Source organism: Hipposideros armiger, unplaced genomic scaffold (assembly GCF_001890085.2).
Source record: "Hipposideros armiger isolate ML-2016 unplaced genomic scaffold, ASM189008v1 scaffold_30, whole genome shotgun sequence".
Lineage (NCBI taxonomy): Eukaryota > Metazoa > Chordata > Mammalia > Chiroptera > Hipposideridae > Hipposideros > Hipposideros armiger.
The window spans coordinates 3,848,185-3,868,451 of record NW_017731380.1 but is presented as its reverse complement, the minus strand read 5'-3'; the positions used below and the strand labels follow the sequence as shown (position 1 = coordinate 3,868,451).

The 20,267-nt window shown below is 39.5% G+C and overlaps 1 protein-coding gene across 2 annotated transcripts in view; it reads right to left on the bottom strand.

Moving 5' to 3' along the window:
* CCDC148 (coiled-coil domain containing 148) overlaps positions 1-20,267 on the bottom strand; it is a 217,780-nt gene that overhangs the window by 35,257 nt on the left and 162,256 nt on the right. For both annotated transcript variants that reach the window (XM_019636887.1, XM_019636885.1), the window contains exon 12: positions 18,461-18,579. In XM_019636887.1, coding sequence (XP_019492432.1) covers positions 18,461-18,579 — 119 coding nt within the window. The remainder of the gene's footprint in view (positions 1-18,460; positions 18,580-20,267) is intronic.

The window sequence follows — 20,267 nt, the reverse complement described above, 5'->3', positions numbered from 1 at the left end:
ATAGGTAGAGGGGTAGGTATGGCTGAACTCAGAGAACACAAAGGAAAACTTACCATTGTGCCATGGTGTTAGCTGCCTATTGGCTGTCTCACTTGGCTTTGATGAAGGAAAGGGGTTCCTTTGGATGGCATGACAGGTCTAAGCTGCTCCATGCTCTTAAGCCATTGAACAGATGGTAAGAATCTCCTCGTAGGCCTCTAAGATTAAAGAAGTCTATCACCTGCTCTAAACGGGATGGCTTGTTCCAAGTTTGCAATCAGTGTAATTGGGAGGAGCCAAAATGCAGGTAATCATCACTAGAGCCTTGGTCTATCAGCCCAGTGTCCACCTGGAACTAGAAAGAGGTGTCTCATTCTCTCTCTTCTGCAAGAGAAGCCACTCCATCCTCCTCTGTGTAATTTGGGGCCTTGGTATTGACAGATCGATCTCATGTTAATACCTCTGTGCAATCAAATTATTTTGCTTCTAGTTATGAACTTGTCATGTTTAAATGAATGTATATTAGATACTGACACAAATAACTCCCTAAGTAACCACCTTTATTTACAGTAATTTATATCCTTTAATAATATTTCCATAGTGACCCTGAACATGATGTGTGGTGAATCATGATGGTGGGCTCCTTTGGCCAGTGAGGGTTTTCCCCTAAGTCCTCCTCCAATATAAATGACAAATGAGTTGAAAACATAACCCTCCAAAAACAGCTTAGTAAAAGAAGAATTTATAGGGATGGAGATGGAGAGGGGGAAAGAGAAATATATACATATCCTCAATATTTAACTAGTTGTCAAAGGAAAGAAAGTCCAGACTTGTTCCACATGGTCTCAAGCAATAGAAGAAGGATTAATGTGTGGAAGCTAGTGGGGGCAGATCTGGGCTTACTACCAAAAAATAAAGAAAAAGAGGGAGAGGGAAAGAAAAAAATCCATAGCTGTCCAGAGATAAAATGGACTGCCCTGGAAGATAGCAAGTTTAGCATCAGGAGATATATATACATCTAGGATGTATGACCATTTAGTAGAAAGGCAGTAGAAGAGACTTAAAAATCAGAACCATTGAACTAGATATCTTTAAAGATTTATGACACTTAATGCTTAGGCTTTACAATTTGGGGATGGCTTTCTTTTCTTTAAAAAAAAAACTAACATAAATAACTAAAAGAATGAGGCAATTCCTTTTTCTTCTAGTTTAACCAAAACAAAGACAAGTGTGGCTCACTAACCTACAATTAATCAAGGCCCTACCATTTGCCTGGTAGCAGTTTACTCTAGTTATATTCACTCCTCCACTTAATGAATATTTATTGAGATTGAGTTACCTATAATGTACCAAATATGAGGATACTGTGAGGAGGGCAGATACAGATTCCATTCTCACAGAATTTACAATTTACTGGAAAAAATTAAAATTTAACAAGTAATTACAATTAAAAAAATAGTAGTTAACATTGCACAGATACAGGGCTCCGTGATTTTTTTCGAACATAATTACAAATTCTTTGATACTCCTACTATTGGAAGTTTGGGTCTAAATTCCCTTTACTTGAATCTGGATGAGCTTAAAACTATTTTGACCAGTAGTAACACTGTGAAATCACTGTGATTTCCAAGGCTAGGTAATGAAAGATCATTAGGCTTTTGCCTTTGTTTGATGCAAGACAAACTCCTGGAGACCTATAGGAAGTCCAGCTACTCTGAGCGTCCCACGCTTTGCAGAAGTCAAGCTTCATGTAGAGACAATGCAGAGCTCCAGCTAACAGTTTCCTGATACACCTAGCTTTCTAGTCATCCCAGTCCAAATGAAAGCATTTACTGGATTATTTCAACCATTCACTCTCAGCCATTCAACTTTTCCTGACTGATACTCCAGGCATCACTGAGCAGAGACAAGCCATCCTGTCTGTGCCCTAAATTCATAATCCAATTCCTAACCCAATGAATCCATAAGCATTAGAACAGCATTGTTGTTATCTTATGCCAATAAGTTATGGATGATTTGTAATGCAGCAATGGTTCATCGCAATAGGCACCATGAAAACCTATATCAAGAAGACCTCACCTCGTCTAGGGGCCAGAGAAGGCCTCTCTGAGGAAGTTACATATGGGCAGAGACATGAAGAAGGAGAAGGAGTTAATTAAGCGCAGGAGTGTGCTCAGTAGAAGAAACAGTCTGTCTGAAGAGCCAGGGGAAGCAAGGGAAATCCTGGAGCCTTTTGGGAACTGCTAGAGTGTAGTAGTCTGGAGAGGAATGGAGTGTGCACGACTCAGGTGGGAGATGAAAAACGATGAAGCAGAGTGACCAGGGCTCATCTCATAAGCAACACTAAGGCATCTGAACTTCATCAGAAGTCTGAAATGAATCACTGAAGGGTTTTCAGTATCACAATGACGTGATTGGATGTGCTTGCATGGCAGGCAAGGCTGAAGAAGTGAGAAGCTGTCGGTGAAAGGTAATACTGGGATGATCAGGATGGGAGAGGGGATCAGTATTTAACAGGTAGATTCAAGGGAATTACTAAGCCCTTGGCTGCGGGGGTGGAGAGGAGTCACCTGGGCTTCTGACTGGGCAGTGTGGCGAGTGGCGGTGTCATTTCCTGAAAAGGCAACACTAGAGGAAGAACAGATTGGAGTGAGTGATGAATAGCTCCATCTGAGTCATGGAGAACTTGAAGTGCCAGAGAGACATCCATGTGGCAAAGCCAGGAGACAGCTGGCTAAACATTACAGACAATGAGGAGAGTATGGAGAGGAACTAATATAACTGAGGGTGTGCTTTAATCCAGGTACTTTGGAGATGTTTTTCCCCTAATTCTGATAACAACCATGTGAGAGTACTCAGAAAGGTACTTGCCTAAGGTCACAGACAGGATGTGGTAAAGTAGGGCTTTGAATACAGATCCTCTATGTTCAAAGTGAAAGATATCTGGTACTCTTTTCCACTTAAAAAAAAAATCACGATGTTGGATGATAGTCTTTGGATTTTGAAGGCAGCAAAAGCAGCATTTGGGAATGCCTCTCTGGTCAGTTTAATGGGTGACCTGAAAAGCTAACAGTTTTGAAGAGGGGCCAGAGCAAGAGAAAGCTATCCAGTTGGTCCAAGCCACTGTGCAGACAGCAATGCCACTTGGCTCCATGATGAAGTGGATTCACTGGTACACTGTGTATTCTGAATGACCAGCATGTGCTACAGAGCCTGTCAGAAAATAGTTATAGGTTTTTGTATAGTAGAGACCCTGAGGGTTCAGAAGCACATCCATGCCTTCTTTGCAAGTTCTGATTTTTCTTTTTAAAAATAGCTCTTGGCTTGCTAGTGAACCCTGGTAATTATGATAGCTATCACTTGTCAAGCAGGTACAATGTGGTAGGCATCGGAGTAAGCGCTCCCATGTTTTAACTTATTGGTTTGTCGGAAAAGTCATGATGTATTTTTTTCCATGTTTTTCTTTCCAAAAATGTGTCATGACTTTTCCAACAACCCAATATTTATTCATCACAACAACTATATGAGGTAGGTATTATTATGATTTTTTACCTCCATTTTATAAATGAGGGTTGGTATCAACTGGATTTTTGCCTCTAAGATACAAGGTGACAGTGAGACTCTAGCTACTCAGAATGAGCTGGGTGTTATCTGAGCCACCTGGCCATAAAGCTGGGGGTGGCTAGCAGTGCAGACTAATAAAATGAAGGTGGACTGGGCTTGAGGATGCCTGAAGACAAAGGTAATTCACCTGAACAGGTGGTTCATGCTCCTTCCATGTTGACATCCCTCCCTGGACCCACACCTATGACCCTGGGGTCATTCTCAATGACTAGCTGACTGGAGAAGGAAAAGAAATGAGCCAGTTTTACAGCTGAGTCTACACATACGTGGCCCCAGACAGAAGTAGGCTGCTATGGCGGGCAGCTCTGCTCTGAGGTATCTCTGAAAGGTAGTAAAGAAGGCAAATTATCCACGTGGGTATAGTTTCAAGGGGAACATCAGATTAGTAAATCCCACGTGTTAGGTACTCAATAAATATTTTTGAGTGAATGAATAAATGATGGATGAATCCTATTTTGTGGGCAGTAGTTAATGGTTTGGCCAACTGGTTAGGGACATTGAAGGAATATGATTAGACAATTTGTGACAGGAATACTCAGAGAGACTATGTGGATGGGCCTGTTGGAATTGGTCCAGAGCGCAGGAATATTGTATGGTGGTGATTTCAGAGAATTAGGTGGGAGAGATGATCTGCTATGCATGTGTCAGTCTTCTTCACCAGCAGCTTGGTACTTGCTCAGTGGGCCCGTGAAAAAATGCTCCAAGCAGTAGGAACAGAAGCTATGCATTGCCAAACTTCTTGGATTTGCCCTTATTGAGGCTGATCTGGCTACTGTCACTCTGAGCCCTTGACAGGGTGTAATACACTGGGGAAATTTGCCAGTGTTAGCTGGTCACATTGTATCACACCTGTTCTATCATGGGGAAGGTTAAAAGAATTTGGATTTTTTCCCCCTATGCACCATGTTTGCACCATCTGTGTTTGCACTCTCTGTGCACTCATAGTATTCCATAGGACATTGCTTCTTCCTCAGGGAGAAGTAGGGCAATGGGCTGATGCCCAGGGCTTCACTACACCACCCATATGCTGCTGCCCTTATAAAATGGACGAATGGCTTTTTGAAGACTCAGACACCTCATGAGCTAGGAGATAATTAAGTTCAGGAACTTGTTGCAATGATGTTACTAACTTTTCTTTATATCAGAGAGATTATTCATTATGAATTTTTGCGAACTGGACAAACAGTTAACCAAGTTTATTACTTGGAAGTGCTGAAAAGGCTGCATGAAAAAGTCAGATGATCTGAACTTTTCACCAACAATTCATGGCTCTTGCATCATGACAATGCACCAGCTTACACGGCACAGTCTGTGAGGGAGTTTTTAGCCAGTAAACAAATAACTATATTGGAACACCCTCCCTACTCTCCTGAACTGGCACCCAATAACTTCTTTTTTTACCTGAAGATAAAATATTGAAAGAAAGACATTTTGATGACATTTAGGACATCAAGGGTAATACGACAACAGCTCTGAAGGCCAGTCCAGAAAAAGAGTTCCAAAATTGATTTGAAGGGTGGAATAGGTGCTGGCATTGGTGCATAGCTTCCCAAGGGGAGTATTTCAAGGGTGACCATAGTGATATTCAGCAATGAGGTATGTAGCACATTTTCCTAGGATGAGTTTGAAACTTAATTGTTTGGCCTCGTACTTTATGAAGTGGGATGGTATTTTACAGGTAGTGGTTTTGCTCTAGAGTAGTGATGACTATTATATGGTGCTGTTTCTCAACACTGACAAAATATGTACATAGTTGGAACAATAAGTACAAGTGAGAATGGCATTTTTCATAATTAACCCTGAAGACCCATTTGTAGAATTTGCCTCCCATCCCTGAGATTCTAGGCTCTGCTAATTTTAACTTCTAATACTTTCACCAGGAAGACAGCAATAGTTACATTGCATTAGGAGACAATGCTCGTAGTTGCCTTTTGGGGTTTACCAAACCACAAACAAACTGGTAGAAAAGAAGTTTACAGGTTACAGTGCTGGCTGAAACAACTGACCCATCAAAAGGAAATAGGACTGCTGTTATTTAATAGAGGCAAAGAGAAGTAGATGGATTCCAAGGAACTGCTAGGACACCTTATGGTATGTGCATGCCCAGTGGTAACAGTCACCCTATGTAAGCGAGTCCCTTAGGAACTAAGGTAGAAGTTAACTCATTGAGTAAAGAACCTCACCTAACCAAGATGTTGGCTGAAAGCAAGGGACATATGCAATGCATAGTAAAGAAAAGAAATTATAAATAGTATGGTGATCATAACCATTTACCAAAGGAAAGTATCCATCCTTGATGTGACACATGCATGCGTGCGCATGCGCACGCGCGCACACACACACACACACACACACACACTAAATTAATTTTCTGCCAACTTCTTTCACTTTTCTTTTTCTTACTATTTTATATGAGGTGTGTTTATCGGTAGTAAACTATAAAATATATTTCATAGGCCATGAAACATTGAGATGGATTATGACAGGACTAGAAGATAACAGAGTAAAAAGATATCACCTAGAGATTTTAAATTTAGAACCAGATACTGTTAACAAATGAGACTTTGGGTTGGTTCCCTTTAGAAATGGGGTGAAAATGTTTGGGGTTATAAAAGGTAAAATTATACAGCATTAGGTGGAAGAAAATTTTTTGGTAGTTTTAGTATAGAAAGGAGGGTATTTGTTAATTTTGCCAAGTAAAGTTGTAGACTATAGGAGATACCCCTTTTTCATTTTCTTCTCCCCACCCCCAGCTTCTGAGCCCCCTTCCTCTTTTGAAGGAATCCGCATTGTAAGCTGATGTCAGATACTTGCTTTCCTAGGCTCCTTTGCAGCCAGCACTGAGCATTTGACCTGAATTTAGCCCATCAGATACCTCACTTGGAAGCCAGTGATTCAGAGAAGCAGGCCTGTAGAGATGTTATTAAGACCATGGGCAGTGGCAGCATGGCGGGCATATGAACAAAGGCAGCATTGCCAACAGTGATGTCCAGAGTCCCGAGACAGCAGAGGAGGAGACAAACTGTGGCATGTGATGGTCAGTGGTTGGACTCGCTGGGATGAGGAGGGAGTTAGAGTACAGTCCTGACTCTTTCTTATCTTCCCAGCCTCTGTTAGTTCAACCACTTTCAAAGCTTGGTTCTGTAGGTGATTCTGCAAGCTACCCAAATACCTTTCAATAAAATGTTTTTACTACAAAATTCAACTAGAAATGTTTTGTTGTTTGCAAACAAGAATCCTCCTTAATACAAGGAGGCTGGCCTAGAATCTTTCCAAGATTCCTTCCAGGTCTAATAATAATAGTATGACTCTGTAAAACTCATACTAAAATATATAAAGTGAGAAAATACTTGAGTGCAAACATGCTTCCTTCACTAACTAAATATTGCTTATTTAGTACCACTCGATAGCTGTATGTGTGCGTATATGTGTGCCTGCACGTGAGTGTGTGCATGCGTGAGTGTGTTTTGCAGGAGTCGTTCCAAACAAAGGGTAAACATCAAATGCTTGAAGCTATATTGTATCCAGCACAATGGTGACACTTTATGAAAGTTGACATTATAGTTCTGTCAGTCCATGGCTTTCTATTTCCTTCATTTAACCGTGGCTGCTAAGTTTTTGCCTATCTAGCCCTGCACCTTTATAATAGCCTCCTAAAGTTTATGTCTAAAAGGTCAGTACTTCATTACTTGAAAGTGCTTACTTAAACTCCGTAGTGAAGGGGTTAGTAATAAAGACATCCTTAACGTGTACAGGGGCTGCATCCATTGCATTCACAAACACTAGGTGTGGCCTTAGAGGGCACAGCCTCCCTTTGCAGCTGAAGAGTAACAGCACGTCATTTACTACGGCATATTGGTGTAAGCATTAAATGGGAGAAAGGTAATGTGGTTTCAAACACCCCAATGCCCAAAAGGAAACTTACAAATATCTATAGCACTAATTATGGGCCAAGATAAAAGTCTGTGTTCCTGGAGAAGAAAATATGAGATAATTTCCCTGGAAAAGACCACTGCAATCTAGCTGTTCTATCTGTAATTACAGCATTTGTGGTCACTTCCTTGACACATACATATGAAAGAAAAACAGTTACGGGCATTACAAAGATTCGATAATGGTCATGTTGTATAAAAATGTATTGTAAAGGGTAACTGAATGTGCCTGCCTGCCCTCTACCAAACACACACCTGATGACATTCTATTTTATATCCCAAATATGTAACTGCAACAGACAGATCAACTTGGCATATAGTAGAAATCCAGTAGCTTTTTTAATGACTAAAGATTTCTAAAATCAGACATCACAGTTGTAAACAATAAAGTAAAAGCAGCCCAAACTTCTAAACCACAGGCCCTCTCCAATAGCCTGGGTTTGGAAAAGACAACAGATCTGAAGCTAGACTTGCATACCTCAGGAGATAAACTGCCATCCAAGACCGCTAGGAATGACCCTAGCCGAGCCATCTCTGCCCAGCTGGTGCTCCGTCTGCCCACCCACTGGCACAATCTTCCTTACTCATGCTCACATTAAAATAACTGTACATTGCTTTGTCCATAAATGTCTCAGCCTTCCTCTGTCCATCATGCTTGCAGCTATGATCCACTCAAGGACCACTACAATTACGTCCAAATAATCCGTGTATCCATGTGCCAACATATGAAAACACACACACACAGACACACATACACATGCCATAGTTACACTGATGAGCCAGTTCTAAGTGCTATTATTTTATTACTTCATGAAATTACCTCTACGTGTCAGAAGATGACATGTTGGCTATCAGCGGGGGCCCCTTCCAATCTTTTACATTAATACTAATTTGGGAAGCATTTCTGACATCATTTAAAAGGCAAAACAGATAGTCTTACTAAGAATTATGTTTGTTTAATGCCCCACAGTAATCCTTGGTTGACATCATTTGGCACCTCCATTTGGAACTGAGGTTTGGTTGACAGATTTAATGAACCAGAGCATTCCCACTAATTTGGGGAAATGTCATGCTGAGAGGCAGAAACATAACAAATGTTTGTAAGGTCTCTGTTGAAGTCCCTTTACTAAGCATACTCTTTTACAATCTCAGATTGGACTCTGATCTTACTTTAAATGCCCTGAGTGTCTCCTAATACAACATGCTGAGCTTTGTATATTGTTAAGAGAAGACATGGAAAAGAGAGAGAAACATCTGGTTTTACTACTTAGAAAATGCAATAACTGTCAATTTCCTGCGGTTGGCAAACACCCCACAACACACACTAGATTAACAAAACCAATTTAGTGTTAGGGAGGCAGCTGGCTCTAGCTTCTTCCCTCCCAAATGGTCATCGGCATCTTAACCTTCACACGTCTTACAACATAGGAAACTCTTCTTTTGGAAACAATAACTAAAAACTAGTGTTTGTTACTATAGAAAGCAATGCTTTCTCCAGTAAACACACACACACACACACACACACACACACACACACACACACACCTCTGCTTGGAGACAAACATCCAAGGTTTGTGCTTGCGACGGATTTCTAGAATTGATAAACTCTTCCATGAATGTAAAGTTTCACCTACATGACTTCCCTGAGCTATTTCAGTGAGGGTATAGCATTGGGAAAAGAGAAATTAGGGACACTTCTACAAAAAGCAGGATGTTCTCAGGAACCCTATAGGTGATTGGAGGCCCATATTTCAGGAAATATGGAAAAAACTAGTACACTAGTTCTCAAAGTTCACTGCACTTCAGAATCCCCTGAGGATTTTCAAAAACTGTTGGGGCCAAAATCCTATTGCCAGAGATTCTGATTGAACTGGTCAGGAGGCTGGCCTGGACAGCAGGACTTTCAAATGCTCCCCAGGTGATTCTATAGCAAAGAATGGAGCCAGTGTTCTAGTATCCATTTGCATCGACCAATAAGGTTCTTACAACCCATACCTTCCATTTGCTGGTGTGCCCAATTTTATTTAGTTTTCTGGTTATGAAATGATATCCAGAGGAACTGTTTGGCCAACTAAATCTGCTTTTAGACATCTTTTAAATTATCTTCTAGAGTATATAGTTAAACATTTTGAAATACATTAAAATAATTACAAAAGAGATGAATGGAAGAGGCAGGCTATTTATTAAATTACAAGGAACAGCAATGATTATAACTGAAATGCCACAATGATATGCATCCTTATACAAACAATCATTGGCAAGTCTAGAGAGAGGAGTGTCCATGTTAGCTGCAAAAGAGCTGATCTTCAGAAAAGTTAGAGACTGAACATTTTCACAAGCATTTATAAAATGTCATAATACAAGAGGAGAGAGGCCTCTGTGCATGGAAGGGTGGTCTAATTTCTCCTTGTTTACTCTGCAACTTTCAATGGTAATGGAAGTGATGATGCTAAGGAAAGACCCCAAAAATGAGGTGTGACCATTACAGGTCCTTGCTCTCTACTCCCCGCTGTGTGTATCTAACATAAAGAATGCTCAGTGAAGAAAGCTTTTGGAGACAATATGTTTAAAATTACCCAAAAACAAAAGACACATAAACGTCACAGAGCCAACACCACCTACAGGGCTACATGCTGCAGTGACAGGGCTATGGCTTTGGTCCCAACACAGGAAGGCTGTGGGGAACATATGCATTCAGAGCCCTGCTGGCAAGAAAGAAAGAACCACTGTATGCAAAAGGAGAGAGAGAGAGAGAGAGAGAGAGAGAGAGAGAGAGAGAGAGAGAGAGGGAGGGAGAGAGAGAGAGAGGGAGAGAGGGAGAGTTTAGCTTCCAACAGTGGGTAGGAAATGAAGGCTTTGAAGAAAGCCATTAGGAGGTCAAATGACAAGGAGGTGGGATAGCTAGAAAAGGACCTGAAATGTAGAATTAGAGAAATTAGGTAATACAAAGTATAAACATTGTGGTAAAAAATAAAAGTGTATGTTCTATGTCTATTTGAAGACTGCTATTTCTGTTGCCTGAAAAGGGTATCATCTATTTAATATATACTCTTCCACTTGAATTAGTATATTCACTTCTATACATTGCACATTACTTTCCACTTTGCCCACCAACTCGAAGCCCACAGCCAAACCACCAATGAAAATGGAAAAGTATATTTTATTTATTATTTATAAAACTACCATGGGTTTTTTCTTACTGTCAGAAATGTATGCTTATTGTGGAAATTTTGGAAAATTCAGAAATATAAAGAAAATCAAAGCTATCCTTCATTTCATTACCTGGAGACAAAAGCTGTTATCATAGGGTTATGTTTCTTTGTAGACTCTTTCTTTATATAGATATTACAGAAAGAACATTTTGAAAATATTAACTTCATCTATTTTATATTTTCTGGGAATCATATTTCTCCTTGGCCATTTCACGCATATGAAAAAAAGAAGTAGATGAAGACCTCAGATACCAGCTCCATCATTTTCTACCCCTCTGTGGTGTTCGGGGGCTTAGCAGAAATAACGAAGTAGCTATGGGAGAACCCAAACACGTGGGGCTGGCTCCCCACTTTCCTGGTACAAAATGCCCCCCAGGGAGGCGCTGCATTCCACATGGCATCCTGCCAAGCCTAACACAGGAGCAGAGCGGGGTGTTTAGAGACTACGTGAGAAAACATTTGTTTCTCACGGCTTGCACAAGGTCTTACTGGAAGCATGAGCTATGTGCTGGGAAAACCAGGGCTGACAACCTGGAGGAGGGGACCACAGGGCCAGAGGCAATGGCAGGGCATGTGGTCAGCAGCATATACTGGCCTACGCCCTAAGGCTCAGTGAGCCCCGCTATGTTACCAGCGGATTGCATAAGGACCAAGGCCATTCCCAGAGGCAAGAGATCAGAAGGACTTCCTGGCAAGACCAGTGAAGACCCTGAAAGATGCAAGATGAGGGGAAAAGCAAGGGTCAAAATTTATATAAATTATAATATCAATTCTATAAGGGAGTCAGAATCTTCAGGTAGGCCAGCCACTCAACCCTTCACTGTCAATATGGTTGAGCTACCTCCACTGACCAACACGGTATCTATTAACCATGTGAGGCTATTCTGCACTTGAAGTGGGACTACTCTAAATTGAAATGTGCTGAGTGTGTAAAATGTACAGCAGATTTCAAAGGCTTCATATGAAAAAAGAATATAAAATACATCATTTATAATTTTATAGTGATAGCATATTGAAATGATGTTTCTGGATCTATTGGGTTAAATAAAATGTATTATTAAAGTCAATTTCACCAGGGTTACCTTTTACATCTTTCTATGTGGCTACTAGAAAGTTTTAAATGATATATGTGATTCACATATTTCTACTGGATAGCAACGCCTTGTTCCCTCCAGAGGCGGAGAGATGAGGTGAAATTGCGAGGTAATGAGGACCCTGAGAGGAGTCAGCACCTGCAGGCTGACTAGCCGTCCCACCTTTCCGCTGGAGGAGGTGGCCTGACCTCCAGCAGGGATTAGAATTTGTACTTTATCCCCCATAGAGAAAGAGATAATCCAAAATGAGACCATTTTGAAGTAAAAGAGCTTGAGATACTTTTAGTTGAAAAGTTTCCATCTTTCTTCACTAGCCTGTAGGAAGGGGGCCCAGAAAGTAATTGAGATCAGTTACTATTCTTCACATATTTGGAAGTGGTATGAGTGAAAATTTGATCCTGGTACAAATAAAATTGTTTCGGAATTGATATACTTTATATACATTTTAACCTTTTTTTTTTACCATCTTGCACACATTAATATTAATCTCTCACCAACAGGAGGAAATCTATATTGTCTAGCAAAACAAAATTTTAAAGTAATGCTGAAGTGGAATACTATTCAGTAATAAAAAGGAAAAACACTAATGATACATGCCACAACATGGATGAGCCTCACAAACTTTATGCTAAGACAAAGAATCCGGGTGTATCTCATTTATATAAACTATCCAGAAAAGGCAAATCGATTGAGACAGAAATATTGGGTTGACAGAACAGTCATGATGCATTTTTGCAATGAAAAACATAGAAAAAAATACGTCATGACTTTTCTGACAACCCAATAGCTCAGTGGTTATTGGGGCTGGGAGCAGGATTGAGAATTAAAGCAAATGGGCATAAGAGATCTTTTTTGGGGTGATGTAAATGCTGTAAAACTGGACCACAGCAATGGTTGTACAACAATATAAGTTTACTAAAAATCATTTAATTGTACACTTAAAACGGGAATTTGTGATACCTGTGTTATTCTTCAATAAAGAGGTTTTTTTGCTGTTAAAAGTAGCAGTGTTCGTAGGTTCCTGTAAGCATGCTGAATTTTTGCACATTTTTATGAAATGACACAAGAAGTAGAGAAGTAGGAGAAATTGAAAACTATCAGCAACCTTGCCTTTGGCAAGCACTCCAATATCTGCCAATTTATTGTTAGGACATCAAAAATGAAATGTAAACACTTTGAAATGAAACAAAAAAACATATTTTAAACCTTATAGAATGTGGCCAAAGATATACAGAAAATAACCCCAAACCTCTAGCCAAATTAATTTATTAGAAAATAAAAGAGATTAAAAACAAAATACCTAAAGCTTTCAACACAAGAGAACAGAAAAAGCTCAGTAATGTTCAGGATCATGCTTCTCTCTCTGTCTTTCCTCCAACTCCATCCCTAATGAAATGAACCACCATATTTTACCTAATCTAAATATTTCCTAAACATCTGTGACATCTGCATCTTCACTGCTACTTCCTAGTTCGGACAGTTTTCTCACATAGCTACTAAAGAAAATTCATAATCGACTTCTTGGCCACCAGTTTCTACTTATTCCAAAATAATTTCCAAGCCTTCACCAAACACACACACACACACACACACACACACACACACACACACACACAGTGAAATTTTCTAAGGAACCTACTGAAGACTTGAACTGAAGAGCTACTCTGGAAGCATAATCTATGACTGGAGATTAAATTTGTTATACCTGTCAGCTCTTTTTAACTAAATTTCAGTGCAAAAAAATCAACAGGATTTTTAAAATGAAATTTGACAGAATAATAACTAAGATATTTTTGAAAAGAACAGTGAGTGAATACTTGCTCTATGAGATGGCAAACAGAATAATTAAAACAGCATGTTATCCATGCAGAAATATAAATATAGATCAGTTTTTATTTAATCTAATCAAGAGTGCATATGGCTAGAGAAGCATACTTAGAAGTGTAATATATAACAAAAGTGGCATTTCAAATCAGTGAGGAAGAATGAATCAGCAAATTATTGGTGTTGAGATAGCTGACTATCAATTGAGATCAAAAAACGAAAATCAGACACTTAGCTCTATCATTCATGAAACTAAATCCCAGATGGCTAAATTTTAGAAGAAATACGGATCATATATAGAATTTTAAAAGAATTAGGTAGGTCTATTTGTAGGGATGCCATGTATTATTTTGAAGTTTTTACTTTGCAAAAGGGATGCCCAGCCAGGGGTACAAATGGGGAATGACATCCAGCTTGGCCTCACTTGTCAAGCTGTGCACCAAGGTCCAAAAGCGGGGTCTTCCCTTTTTCTAATTTGTCTGCTTCCAGTAGGGGCACAACGCACTTTGCTACCGGGAAGAGGCACGGTTTCTAATCGATACAAAAACCTTGTATACCAGCAGCAACCAATAAATAGTAGTTAATTAACAGTTAATAGGTAATTTGTATGTATATAAGTGCTTTTTTTTACACAAACCGTTGCTATAAACTGAATGTGTCCCTTCAAAAATCCCTAAATTGAAGTCCTAACCCCGAATGTGATAGTACTTGGAGATGAGGTCTTTGGGAAATAATTAGGTTCAGAAGAAGGTCATGACAATGGGGTCCTCATGAGGGGATGAGGGCCCTTATAATAAAAGGTACCAAAGAGCTAGCTGTCTCTCTCTGCTCACCTCATGAGCACAAAGCGAAAAGGCAGCTGTCTAGAGGCCAGGAATAGAGTTCTCACCAGAAGCCAATCATGGGGGCAACTTGACCTTGGACTTCTAGCCTCCAGAACTGTGAGGAAATAAATTTCTGTTGTTTAAGTCACGCACTATGGTAGCTGGAGCTAACAATGACATGTCATAAAATGTATTGGTTTTTTTGGTTGTTATTCTTAAACTTATTTTTTATGTAGGTATATATAGGTAATATGTATGAATATGTATTACACAACCGATACCACAAATAATTTCTAGAGAACAGATTGTATGAAGGTAGTGATCAAGGGTCACTTTTGCTTTAACCTTAATGTTTTATCTTTTATAAGCATGTCCTCATAATACATGGTTTATTTAAAACACATAAAATGCTGAAATATTTTGAGAAAAAATATTATGCTAGAAGGTATCTCATGTTTTAAAAAGTCAATTGATAGCACTTATAATTAATGAAAATTTACTATGTTCCATGCAGTTAGTATGTTAATTCAATATTTACTCATTCTGTGCAACAATTCTATGGAGTAGATACTATTTATGTCCTCATTACACAGAGAAAGAAACTGAAGTTCAGACAAGTTAAATAACTTAACTCAAGTTTACACAGCTATAAAGGATAGTAAAAGGATACTAATGGGGACATCCTGATTCTAGAGCCTACCTCCTTAATCTCTATGGAATGTTGAGAAATGAAAATAGGGCATCAGGTAGTGGACACTTTGGCATAAACAATTTCAATAAAATGATAAGGGCAAAAGACATATTGTATTAGATTGAGAAGGGAGATATCATTAATAAAGAAAATGAATTGCTAGTTCTTACATTATGTTGAGCCACATGAAATTGCCAACACTTAACCATTTTTGACCCACAGAAATGTAATTTTCTTATTGTTCAATCTAATATATGTGCTAATTTATGAACCTTGTTTTTCAAGAAAGCTTATCTTCAAACTAAAAAAAAACAACAACAGGAAAAGGAAATAAACAACAGAAGTTTCCAAACCTCAAGGCTGTGTGTGTGTGTGTGTGTGTGTGTGTGTGTGTATGTTTGTTTTTAACAGATCTGGAAGCTGTTTCAAGCCTTCTTATTCTGACATGAGAAATACGTGCCCACAATTATATTACCAAACATGAGATTTGTGAATTGCATTTCAGTAGTAGAGAAAAACATTTTAACCAATCAACCAATTTCTCAGTCTCAGAATGGTTACAAAATAACCGTTAACAGAATAGTTACTATCAGTAATTTTTGCATGTTGAACTTTATCTTCCTAAATCACAGAATGAGGCCTGTGCCTTTACATACATTATCCAAAATTTTCTGAGAATTATTTCCTGCTGTAGTATCCTGATATTTAAACTGCCTTTCTCACTAATTTCCCATTGGCATGCAAGCACTGGATTCCTAATTACCTGAATCTCCAACATTTCCCATGAGTTAATCATACAGATCATAGACCCTTAAAAGTTGATAGCTCACTTAGCCCACAGAAGTCATCCAGTTCAGTTTTACAAAGGACAAAACAGAGCCTTGTAGAGGTGAAATGCATGACTTTCCCCAAGTCATATACTATTCAAGGAAGATTTAAGACTAAAATCCCGGGTCTCCTGGTTCCTAGCGCTTAGTAATCTTTTCACTGTGTTATATGCCTATTTTTATCCTGTTATGTAATGCAGAGTAATCTGATTTTTCTTTTCTTCTTTTCATCTGGAGTTCTGAGTCAGCTAATCTTGATAATTATTGGGACAGGAAGCAAAACACTGAAATGGCTCTGTAATCAAAGAAACTCCCTGGCTATGAGGAGAGATTCTATTAGAAGCACGTCTCCTAGCTGCTGGGACCTCACATCTGTTCTGTTTTTCCATCCCCTTTCATTTCTGTGGCTTGCTTTTGTTTCCCCAGCATAGTTTCAGACTATCCAGCCAGCCTTGTGACCCTCACCTTTGCCTTGCCCTTTAGTATTTAGCTCTTTGTGGGTTGTTGTCTGACCCATGGCATGGCCTGTCTTCTGGTTTCCTCTTATATCTTGCTCTGTGCTGGCTGAACTGGTTTCTCACTGGCTGTTTCACCTCTAAGCCTTGCCCTCTGGCTTTGCTATATTCTCAGTTTTCTCCATAATAGATTAAACTCAACTCTAAAATCCTGAGACAACTAGAAAATCATATGAATTTCACCCAGTAGGTCTTTAGGAATTGTCTGGCATCTATGTGGACCTCCAGATTCTCTCTGCAAGCTTGTGACTGGGGTTTGAGATAACTGTTGCACAGGCCACAAAGCTCCCTAGATACAAGCGAACCTCGTTGTATAAAATGGTTATGTCCTCCAATGTTTTTTGTATGTTCAAGGGGCAATTTTTTAAATACACTTTACTTTTTAGAGCAGTTTTAAGTTTTCACATCAAAATTGAATAGGAAGTACAGAGTTTGGGACAATTTTTTTTTTTACATTGACTAACTGTAAGGAAAACTTACTGTGATTTCTGTTATGAAATGGAGAGATCCTTAATTTATCTTTTGTGAAAACCCACTCAGGAGCTAGCTAAACTAGATAATTATACCAGTTACCAATCTATGGTCTCTCAGCTCCAAATCCGCCCTTCATTGTTTGCTCTATGAAAACAGAGCTGGACCCTGTAATGATTTCTCTCTTGCAGTTGGCACAATGCTAATCTATGTCAGGAAAGAGTGGCGGAGGGACGACGAAGAGGGAAGCAGCTTTCCTTCCTGGTTCCAGTGTTCACCCCTTCCAGTTCCTAAGATGTGGCTGCTAGCAGCATGTGTGGGAGCCACTCCATGATGCTTATGCCCATGGAGTTCTAGTGTCACCCCATAAACAGATTCTCATCAAATTTCAGTGGTACTTCCATAGTCAGAATGCCACTGAGTCTTTCTGCACCTGTTAGTAGCTCAGCAGCAGCTCAGCTCGTGCCAGGAATCGAACCTGTTGCTCAGAGCTCGCACTCTTGAGTGAGCTTTTAACCAACTGAGCCACTCGGCTGGCCCACTACTGAGTCTTTCAAACATACCAATGGTTGACTTCCCGTTTCGGCCTCCTGCACCCACGTAGGGTATTTCCTGCTTGCCTGGTGACTGTGAACAGATTCTGGTTGAGTGTGTCCAAGAATTTCTCTACCACGCAGTGGGTCACAACTACACCTTCTACAATAGGGTCTGAACCCCAACCATGGAGGGGGAGTCCCACTTCCAAATCTGTTTTATTCATGGGAACACTCCATCATCCCTGGGGTATTTTATAAAGTTCTCTTTATCCCTTTATGTAACAGAGATTATTCTTTATCTTAAGCTTTTCCTATTCAAATTGCTATGTTGTTTCTGTCTCCTCACAGACCCTGATTGATACAGTAACCTTGGAAAAATAATTTTAATTTCTCAGTGTACTCATTCATAAAATGAGGAGACTGGGTTAGTTGATCTCAAATGTTCTTTCTGGCTCTCAAATTACATTATTCTAGGAAATTCAGGTTTTTCCCTATATCAGTTATATCTTAAGTGTGCTAGAATGAATAGCATATGGCAGAGTATAATTGTGTATTTTCTTCCCCCGCCTTAGTCATAGTAAATGGGTCTCCCTTCTCATCTGAATAACGGTTTCCTCTTTCTGGGTCAAAATATTAAGTCAGAGCAGCAGACAGTATCATTCCATGCGCACAGTGAACAATCAAATACTATGAAATCCTCTGTGAGAGTTTTATCTAGGGAGCTACCTAAGGATCAAAATGGAAAACTAGAGATTCATGTATGAATATGAGAGTTTAAAATACATAAGTATCATTTTATCCATTTGTGAATATAAGTGCTATAAGGAAACATTAAGTATAAACAATTCCCCTCTGACATTGTTTATCATAGCACATTATAAAAGACTCCATTCACCACCCCCATCGCCACACAATTTAAGTTTTCTTTTACCTTTCTCTGTCTTTTACTGATTGTTCAGCCATTAATTTCTTCAGATCTTCTAGACGCTGAAGGTCTCTCATTTCCTTTTCTTGCCACTTCTGTTCTTTTTGGGCCCAGTACTTTCTTATCTATTGTATAAATGTTACATAAAATTCAAATTAACACCACATATATAAAAACAAGGAGAAAAGTTATTACCCATTGGGTCATACAGCAAAGATTGAATTTAAATGGCACTTCATCTCTTTCATTTTTTAGATATGCCTACAGTGTATTGGCAACAGGAAAAATAAATTAAAACACAAAAGTACACATCCTGAGAAACTGCATGGTTTGACAATTTCTGAAGTGGAAATATAACTTGTGCTGAGACCTGAGGTTTTAATCTATGGCTAAAATAATCGACTTTCAGGGAATCACAATAAAAGCATGTTATTGTCTCTAAAGTAAATGAGCTGTCATTATTTAACAATATTTTTATCCTCTTATGGTAATGCAGTCTTTAACAAATATAGCATTAAACCTATTTTTACTTCGAAAGCATGAGTTTATTTATGCTAATGGCAGCAGGATGTTGAAAGTTTTATGCTTCTGGGGAAGTGGCAGGAGATAGGTGGGAGGAAGAAAGAAAAAAAATTAGCAGGGTTGTGATATATAGTAGCTCTGACTTATGTGGTAAAATAAAGGACAAATTTTTTAAGCTCAATAAGGTGAAAGTGTTGTTCCTCCTAGGCCTGTTTCACTTTCCTTCTCTGGAGGCAAAATGAGAAAACCGGCAGTACACACATGCTATTTTCAGGGTTCTCCTTGTGCTGGGGCAACTGAAATTGATGTTTACTGGACAGAGGCCCATTCATTACTCCAGCCTGCCATGTCGTGTCTGGGTCAAAGGACTGGATCTCATTGGTAAAAAACAGAGTGCCTCAAAAGTGAACAATAATGAGTGACTATCCCAGAGGGTCTGGTGTGGAGGATGGGGTCACCTCATCCCCAATGGAGGATTTTCTCTATTCAGAAGTGAATATGAAAAGCTAACTGGTTTCCAGACTTGCCCTAGAAACACGGTCTCTAACCCCTGGGGGACCAACAGAAGTATCCAGAGTGCCAGGGCCACAGCCACAGCAAGTCTGCAGCAGGGCAGGCAACCCAGCAACCACAGTAGTGACATCCGTTCAATGCTCAATGAATAGCTGCTCAAGGTACGGTGATTCCACTCCAGAGATGACTGACATTGAATCTGGGGAGAACAGAGATGAAGCCAGAAAGGTAGCAGCACCAAAGATGGGGCATGAATGAGAGGATAGGAGAGGGAGAGAAAGGAAACACTGGCTAGTACAGTGCATTTCACAGTTCTATTACTGCCATGTAGAAATGTTAACAGTGATTCCATTATCTCCTCTGGGATTTATACGTAATCTTTATTTTATTCTTTATACTTTTCTATGTTACCTTTTTGTTTGCAATGAATATGTACCTCTTTCATAATCACAGAAAATAAAGCTACTTTAAAACTACATTTTGAAAAAGAACAGATATTAGATTAAACAGCATTTTTCTCTGGGTTCCAACAGACCAATATTTGCTTACTCCCAGCATTGGTCTTGGAGCGAAACCAGTGGTCCTTTTGCAGACAATCCCTTAACTACAAGTGGGCCAAGCCCAGGTTGCTGGTATCCTGAGATTGCTGACACCACTTGGTACACTGTCCTGTGCAGGCCCTAGAATTATGCCACACCTGGCACTTTTTGGCATCTCAGGGCCAATTAATTCTATTCTTGACTCTCTGGTATCCGCAGCTATTGCTATACTGTGAGTC